This window comes from Solanum pennellii, chromosome 12, assembly GCF_001406875.1.
Source record: "Solanum pennellii chromosome 12, SPENNV200".
Classification (NCBI taxonomy): Eukaryota; Viridiplantae; Streptophyta; class Magnoliopsida; order Solanales; family Solanaceae; genus Solanum; species Solanum pennellii.
Genome location: NC_028648.1, coordinates 79,048,860 through 79,058,295, shown reverse-complemented (window position 1 = coordinate 79,058,295; position 9,436 = coordinate 79,048,860). Strand labels below are relative to the sequence as shown.

The window sequence follows — 9,436 nt, the reverse complement described above, 5'->3', positions numbered from 1 at the left end:
GGGGGGGGGGGGGGGGGGTCTGTTCAGAATACAACTAAATAATAAAAAGTGTGTTCTCTCTAACAACTTATGTTTTTAGATGAGATGGTCACATATTTTAATAATGATTCATTTTTTTTCCACAAAAGAAGTACGAATGAAGCAAAGAAGTAAAACTCTCTTAACAGACATGAGAGTGATATGTGGGAAGCAAAGAAGTAAAGAACCGGACGTAGGAATGACTTTTTTTCTCCAGACGAAGATTCAGAAAAAACAAAGAGAACCAACCAATTAACGAAAATAAGAGAGAGGAGAAAAGAAAATAAAGGAATTTAGATCAAATTTAAATGACATGAAAAAAGAGAGAAGTGTGACTCGACAATGTTTTGATATGGTTGTTTTAGCAATAAATTGATCGATCCCCTCCTTTTTTTGGTTTCAGCAACTGTTATCGAAAAAGAAATGTAACATTCAGAGAGAGGGCCAAAACCCAATGCTCTAATACCATGAGAAATTAGAAGAAGCAAAAGAGGAGACACTGGAAAATGAATAATTGATAATTCCATCAAGTTAATAGAGGATATAATAGTTGTTATAGATAATATACACAAGGAAAGAAGCTAATAAATATTGCACAATCTCCTAACTGCCTAATTATAGGAATTAGAGAATATTCTCATATCTACACTAACTAATTATATCATATTTAAATGGGAAAAGGGTCTGATATACCCCTCAACTTTGTCATTTGGAGCTGATATAACCTCGTTATAAAAGTGGCCCATATATGCCCTTACCGTTATACAAACGGCTCATATATACCCCTGCCTTTACAAAATGGCTCACATATACCCTTCATTTAACGGAAGTAAAAAAATTAGTTTTAAATTTATATTTATTACTTCTAATTTTTTTTAAAAAAATTATTTAGGGGTATATATGATTCTTCTATCAAAGTTCAAGGTATATTTTAATTTTTTTCATACATAAATTATTTTTTGACTTCTTTTATTATAATTATTTGAGTTTCTTATTCTTATTTTGTTTTTTTTCTTTCATTCCTTAGTTTAAAGAGAAAAAAAATTAAACTATTTTTTTGTGTGTATTGTAATTTAATTTCGTATTCGAAGAAAAAATTTGGTCATCTACAATAAGTTTTACAAGAATATTAGTGAAACATAAATAAAATTGATTATCAAAATAATAATTATAAATTAGTAATTGAAACAAAAAAAAGTCCAAAAAAATATGTTTGACAAGGATTAAATTTACTCATATGGGATTATATTTTTTAGAAAAAAATAATAAAAATTTAGATTAAAATTATTTTTTTTTTCAATTCCGTTAGAGGAAAAGGGTATACGTGAGCCATTTGTTTACAAGTAGGGGTATATATGAGCCACTTTCATAACAAGGGGTATATTAGCTCTAAATGACAAAGTTGAGGGGTATATCAGACCCTTTTCCCTATTTAAATATTCTCATAGTTGCATTACCTAATTATACCATATTTAACAAATGACATTATTAACATCATGCTTCCGCTATCCGAAAAATGCAGAATGAAGTAAAAGATCACAAAATGCAACACAAACAAGGGCGAACCAAGTGCTTGCTAAAAGGGAGAAACTAATCAAATCCAATTTGAGACACGTATGGAGAAGAGAGATTTCGACCCTACAAGCGCTAAGATGGAACGACTTTTTGGCCGTTGCACTAACATGTAGTTTAGCCATATAGTTGGGTTGCCATTTCTCAAACTTTTCTACAACATAGGGTATACTTTTAGGAGTCGTTTGGTGTGAGGTATAAGATATAATAATTTTGTGATAAAATGCATGACTGTTTTATCCTGCGTTTGGTTTGAGGTATTAGGCATTTATGGGATTATTTGTTCCACCATTTGTTCCTTAGTGATGGGATAAGTTACCTTGTATACATTGGATAATTAACCCAAGATAACTTATTCCCAACCAAACTACCCCTTAGAAAGCCTAGTTTTGGATCCTCTCTCCCCTCCAACCTATACCTTATTAATTAGAAGGGGGCTTCACATTTGTTATCCATGTAAAAGATATTTTCGATGGCTTAGTGCCTAATGCCCAAAGAGATTGGACACTATTAAATATGTTTGGTTTCTGGTGCACTATTAAGTTTAAACCTATACAAATTGATTTGTTCCCGATAATATTTTTCTTACACTTAGCCACTAACAATTATATCTGATAATATCTTTTGCAGTCTGACAGAAATGCTTCAACGATACAAAAGCCACATCGAAGCAGAAAAAGAGATCTCTACAGAAATCCAGGTGGCAGAGGTAGTTGATTAGTTGACTGCTATCAACTTATATTCTAGTGAACTAGAATCCTCTCCTGATGCATGAAATAACTGCTCTTGTGTGTCCATATATTTAAGTTATCAATTAATTTGGTTACTCTTTGCCTACTTCTGATGTTAAGTAACTTTGAACTTGCATTGTTGAAAAGAGGGAGCAACCTTGAACTGATCAATATCTAGACGGAACTATTCTGGATAAACTTTGAAATACAGTTAATTCTTGCTTTGTTAAAAGGGCCGTAGATACTAAGAGTTTTATAACTTATGACTCATAAGCATAAGCCATAAGTTAGGAATCTTAACTTAAGATTATTGACTTATTTTTGTTATTTTGTCCAAGAACAAGTGCTTTAAAAGCTATTAAAATAAGTCAATCTAAGCAAGCTCTAAACTAGTGATTGTCCATAGATTTCATTGGAACTTGAAAAGAAATGAGTTCTTAAAGTTTGTTGAAAAATAGTTTTGGAACTTGGATTTGTATTTGGACATAGAAAGATTTGAAGATGCCTTTTTATTTTTATTTTTGGGAAAAATTGAAAGTCCGTGAGTGGAAATGAAATGTCACCCAAGAATTGCTCACGACCAGTTTTTGGAACTTGAATGAAGATAGATTTTCTAAAACTGACCAATTTCAGGAACAAACAATGTTTCAATTTTTTCTTTTTCGAAAATCTACTCCAAAGTCTATGGACATACGGAAGCTATATATACATGTTAGCTTTGATGTGCCACCTCCCGGACTGGAAGGTCCAAATGATAATAATGCTTACTCTTCATCAAAGTCATGCTGCTGTTCAATTGAAATGTACCTACTAATAACACTCAGTAGTATTTCATCAAATCGTGAAACATGCTCTGACTGGTTGTTCATTGATGTAGCTGATACGGTTGATTAGTAATTTATCATCAATTCATTGCGTATTTTGCAATGTATTGACAATAATCATTTGTGTGTTATTAATGTTATCTTGGATAATCATACTTATATCTTTTGTGCTGAAAGTTTTCCAATAATTTTGAGGTGGAAATAGCACTCTAAATACTCAGGGTTCATAACAATGGGAGAACTGCTACAAACAACAGAAAGGTACTTATCTTATTCTTCACTTTTGTTTCTTAAAGCTTATGCTCCATTGATGCTCTGTCTCAATTTAACAGGCAACTCGAGGAAACTAATGATGATGTTCTCACTGTGACTGACCTTATCCATTTGGAGAACGAACTTCAAACTGCTCTAATACAACTCAGATCTAGAAAGGTATTTTTACTTTCCTCTGTACCTCGCCCGGTCGTCCCTATTGGAATTGCATCATTTGGAACTCTGGAAAGTTGTCACAATGTCGTGTGTTCTAATGCTTTGTTTCAGGATTTATTTTCTAATCCAAATAGTATGAAACCATAATTGTTTGTGAATTCCTCCGGTTATATCCAGGGGCGAAGCGAGCTTGCACCTGTAGTGTTTATCCAAACCCCCTCTGACAAAAAATTATACTATTTATACATGGTAGATGTGAACCTCCTTTCAGCTAGTTCATGTGTTTACTATCTTTGCTCTGCCACCGGCTATACCTCTTATTTTTGCCTACTTTCGCTTTGTCTTTTATAAGCATTTGCATTTATATTTTAAATAATTTTCGACTTCAGTATTATAATCTGGTTCTCAGTTAGTACCTCAGAATGAAGCAACTCTTAATAGTTTTATTTTCTGCAGACACATTTGTTGCTTGAATCTGCTAAGGGTCTTCATGAGAAGGTACGTTTTCATTTCCACTGGCATCTTCAGAGCAGCATTGATTCCCTGAACTTCGACTCACACATATCGTTAATATCATGTTAATTTTTCCAATATACTGAACACGATACCCTTTAATTATCGCAGGAAAAACTGCTGCAAGAGGAAAAGAAACATCTGGTGGACAATGTAAAAATATTACCTCACAAATCTGGTCTTCAGTTCTTGTTTAGACCTCTTTCTAACTAACAAAATGCATTATATGTCCATAATGCAGATAGCTAGTATCAAGAAAAACACAAAAGTGAATGAGATGTCTACGGATTTCGCTGACTTTCCAGCACCCCATATGATTTTTGGACAACAGAAAATAACCCTGAATTTCCTCTAGTACTTGTCGAATAGCCCCAGGGGAATAACCTGCGAAATGAGCTAGAGTCGAGATGCATCTGGAGATAACTAATATTGTGCAGCTTCTATAGAACTAATTATTGTTTCTATTTGGATGATGAACATTTAGATTTGTACAATCACTTTGTTGGGAACTTTGTTTGACAAGCCTAATTTTCCATCTTTTTCTGAGTGAAATACTCTTCGATGGCGACCAACGGGTCGGTAGGGAAGGAGTATATCTTGTCTTTAAAGTGGAAAAATATAACAAATGTTTAAGTTTGGCTTTACAAGTTAAATTTCAGTCAAAAATGTGCTAAGGTAGAGTTAGCTTGAAGGGTAAAGAAAATATTTTCAGGCTTTTTAAAAGATTAAAGAGCAATACTGCAAAATGAATTCAAAATTTGGAATACTTCATCTATTTATAGTGATACCTGGTCAAGTGTAACAGTACTATTGGACTTTTGAGTGTACGTAGGGGTGTGAATCAATTCGATTTTATGTATTATTCGTTCGATTTATCGATTTTTGATTCTTAAATATGCTAACCTAATAACAAATTAATAAGATATTCTTATTAATTTTTAATCATTATTGATTTAATTTTCGGTTTATCCAATAAAAAAATGTCCGTAAAATATTATATGTCTTTTCACTTCTCTAAAAGTTTTGATATGGTGAAACAAAAAAAAATAATGAAAAATAGCATCAATAAGAGAAAGTATAGTACGAAGACTATAATTACGTGTTATTATCAAAATATAGTATGATGAACTAAAATAAACTAATCCAACAAGACTAAAACTAAAACTAAAATCAAATAGCTACAATTGTGAACCTCTTACTTTAATCTTTAGATTTACGGTAAAAACTAATAAAGTGTCCTAGTGTGAGATTGGTAGAGTACTAATAATTTAATATAGTTGCAGTGTCTAATTATATATTAAATTATTAATATTTGATAATTAAAAAGAATAAAATACTAAATTATAATTGTGTTATTGAATTATCGGTTTAACCAATAATCCAATAGTTAAAATCAATACCGAATCAATAACCAAATAATTTTTTTTTTATAAATTCACTAAAAACTCAATAATAATTTTCTCGGTTTAATTTATCGATCGATTCAATTTTTGCACACCCCTAAATATACGTAGAATATAATATGTCATCTAGCAAGTCACTATGTGCGAATACGAAGTAAGAGCATGGGTTACATCTCTTCTTTCTTACTTTTATTAGAAAAGTCTCTTTTATTATTATTTCATAAAACTTGTTTTTCTAGCAAATATTTTTAAAAATAATTTTATCAAATAAACATAAGAAAATTAAAAAATATCATTCAAAAATTAAAAAATATTTTTAAAAAAATATTTAATATATATCTTAGAATTTGCAAATTGGAAGTAGTGAGCAAGACATACAAACTGGAATGGGAACTTTGATAGACGGCCTTATAAACTGAGGTAATGGTGGAGAGCTAGAAGCCAAACTACGTGTTCGATCAAAATCAATAATTCTAATTCAACTTTAGTTTTAATACATACGATAAATCATTAATTTAGAACTTTAAATTCATAATGAATAAACTTCAAATTTCAACTCTACTATTCAGAACAATAAAATTCAAAATTTATATATAAAAAAAAAGTAAAATGAGTTAGTTAGAACTTACATATAATTTGATGAAGAAATGCAATGCAGCTTTTCTTCTCAAATAATTTTTCCACTAATTTAGACTTTCCTCTCACTGTGGGTTTTCCGTACAAAATACGGTTTTTCTTATTGAGAAACGATAACACACTTGTTCATGTGCCACATATATAGGTCAAGGTGAAGATTTTTTTACATTAAATAATAATATACTTTATTATAATTTAAAATATTTATATATATATTAATTAATCATGATTAAATGTAATTGTTTTTTTATGTTAATAGTTACTTCATCCATCCATAATTGTTTGTCATGTTAAGGTCATGCACATCCCTCAAAAAAAATTTAATATAATGTTTAATTTGACTAATATAACCCTATCAAGAATATCAAAGTCTACCTAACTTTCCAATTGAACTACATTATCATTAAGGGTAAATTTGAAAAAAAAATGACTAATTATTTCTTGATTATTTAAATTGATAATTAATTTTGGACATCTATTTTTAATATACCTGTCAAACAATTGTTGACGAAGGGAGTATCAAATATGCTATTTACTTGTCACTTTTAACATATAAAAACATCAATATAGTATATTTTTTATATTTTATTTTCGCATTAAATTATTTTTCAAAACAGCTAGTACTACATATCAATTAGTAAAAATAGTGTGATAAAATAGTCAGATCAAGCATTATTTTCTTAGTGGACTTATTAAATTTAAATGTGAAAGTAAAATACGAGGAAAGAGTATTTGATATTTAAGTGAAATTAAAATATTATGAATTATAACGTAAAAATATATATCAAAATTTAAAAATATTAATTTATTTGATTTAAGAGATATACTCTAGATAGTTCAAAAATGCAATAAATGGATGAATAAATTAAGAAAAAGACAAGTTTGGCCTTCGGCGTGCAAAACACCACGTCGCAACTACGTAAATCGAGGAAATTTTTTTATTATTATCTTTTATTCGTCTATCGTTATTTCTATTAAAGTTTAACTAATAAAATTTACGGAATAGATTTTAAAAATAAAGTAGTTTCTTATTAAAAATGAATTTCATATTTAAAGTTTTGATTTGAAAATTTTACTTTAAAATAAAAAAATATTTATCACTCAATACACTGTAAGAAAACTGTAAATTATATACAAATTTTTTTGAGAATTAATATAAAATTTACAGAAAAATAAATTTTCAATGAATATTCATACTAATCTCCCAAAAAATTTTCATATAATACACGATTTTTATGTAACGATAACAACTGGTTCGAGATTTCGAATAGTTGACCACTATAGTATGTGCCACGTAACAACTACGTAGACAAACTGTCAATGTTGATTCGTCTATCTGATATAGTAGTTCCCTATTTATTTAGTTTTTTAATATAAAAAACATATTGTAAGTATTAAAATTAGTATTTGATCATAATTTTACACACAAAGCTAGAATAACTATTGCAAATTAAAGCTTGATTACCAAGTATATTATTTTAAAATACTACTAAACTTTATTATTTGAATGGAATAGAGTTGTTTTGAATCTAAATAAGTTAAATTTGAATGGTTAAATCGTCTGAATTTATTAATTTACTTAGAGTGTATTTAGGTCGAGTCAAATTAACTTTTAGATGAGTGATTCGAGGACCGTTAGTGGCGTATTTTTCGAACTATGCAGAGTATTCGAGATCTTGATCTCTTTATGAAATTTACTAGGGCTTAGGGTGAGTAGCCTCCAAGAATCCTAATATGAGTTGAATACAATTTGTAGAGTTCCAACTCGAATTAAACTCGTTGCATTGCAAAGTCCCACAAAATTTCAATGTCTTCAAGTTTATCCTTAATTAGTCTTGATGAATTAAAGTTAATTTAAATTTAGTATTATCTTAAATAGCACGAAGCCTATTAGTTGCTACAAATAATTTATATATATTTAGACCTGACAGTTTAACTCATCGTTATAAAAATTAGTATATTTAATCACATTGAATCACTCATATATTAGTTCAATAAACATGAGCTTCGGTCTATTTTAACTCATAAAAATATAAACTAAATATTAAAATCATATTTTACCATAAAACCAACTCAAAATTGTAAAAAAATAAAAATAAAAAAATGATACGTTTTTTATTTTGTACCTTTCATACAATCAAATATTAGGTATAATGGAAGGGTCGCATGTAGAGAGGTGCAGCATAATATTAGTAATACACGCCTTAATATATAATAGAGTATATAATTATTGATTGTATTAATTATACATAATGTGACCAAATAAAGTAGAGTTCGAAGCCTAAAAGACAAAAAAAATTGAAAAAAATTTCAAAAGGGTACATTAAAAAAAATTCTAACCAAAAGGATAAAATCGCTACAGACGTAGCGATTTATTTTAACGATGTTAAGCGAAATCGCTCCTATTTCGCTCCTGTAGGAGCGATTTATTATTATTTTTTTGAAATCGCTGCCTCGTAGCAATTTATTTTAACGGCATTAAGTGAAATTGCTCCTACAATTATTTTTTTTTGAAATCGCTGCCAAGGCAGCGATTTTTGTTATTGTGTTTTTTTGAACTTTTCTTTTAAATGGAAAAGATTTTTTTTTACGAAACCGCTGCCAAGGCAACAATTATATTGGGCTTTTTGTTTTTTAATTGTGTATTTTAAATTGCTGTCTTTGCAGCGATTTTAGTGAACTTTTTTTTAAAAAAAATTTGTATTGTAAATCGCTGCAAGGCAGCGATTTCGAATTTTTTCATTTGGATGCATGTTTGCCCAATTAAAGCACTAATCATATGTTGTGAATGCTCCAAATCAGTTTTACTGGTTGTTTCCTAATGCTTTAACCACTTTAAATATGGAAATTGCTACCTTGACAGTGATTTCATTTTTTTTAAAAAGAGAAGAATTTCCATTAAAATCGCTGTAAAGGCAGCGATTTACAATACAATTTTTTTTTAAAAAAAAAGTACGTTCACTAAAATCGCTGCAAAGGCAGCGATTTAAAATACACAAAAACCCAATAAAATTGGTGCATATATTATTTTTGGTAATATATTTTACCAAACAATATCTAAAAAATTAAAGCTTAAATTAAATTCTAAAGCCAGTGGCAAGCCACTGAGGGTGTCGACACTCCATCTGAAAACTACACTATTTGTAGCTAGAGTAAAAATATTTTTTTGTATATATATTATATATTAACTCTTCTTGACTTCTGCACGATTTTACTTCTTTATATTTTAACACCTTCTATTAGAGTTTTGATTCCACCACGGTATAAAGCCTCTCTATTTTGGTTGATTGCGATTATATATATATATATA

The 9,436-nt window shown here is 29.2% G+C and overlaps 1 protein-coding gene across 1 annotated transcript in view; it reads left to right on the top strand.

The window, feature by feature from the left end:
• Positions 1-4,734, top strand: part of LOC107006048 (protein MADS AFFECTING FLOWERING 5-like) — a 14,837-nt gene extending 10,103 nt beyond the window's left edge. Inside the window, exons 2-7 of the mRNA XM_015204691.2 lie at positions 2,221-2,299; positions 3,351-3,406; positions 3,478-3,577; positions 4,031-4,072; positions 4,199-4,240; positions 4,329-4,734. Of these exons, the coding sequence (XP_015060177.1) occupies positions 2,221-2,299; positions 3,351-3,406; positions 3,478-3,577; positions 4,031-4,072; positions 4,199-4,240; positions 4,329-4,442 (433 nt within the window). The 3' untranslated portion in view covers positions 4,443-4,734. The remainder of the gene's footprint in view (positions 1-2,220; positions 2,300-3,350; positions 3,407-3,477; positions 3,578-4,030; positions 4,073-4,198; positions 4,241-4,328) is intronic.
• Positions 4,735-9,436: the final 4,702 nt, after the last annotated feature.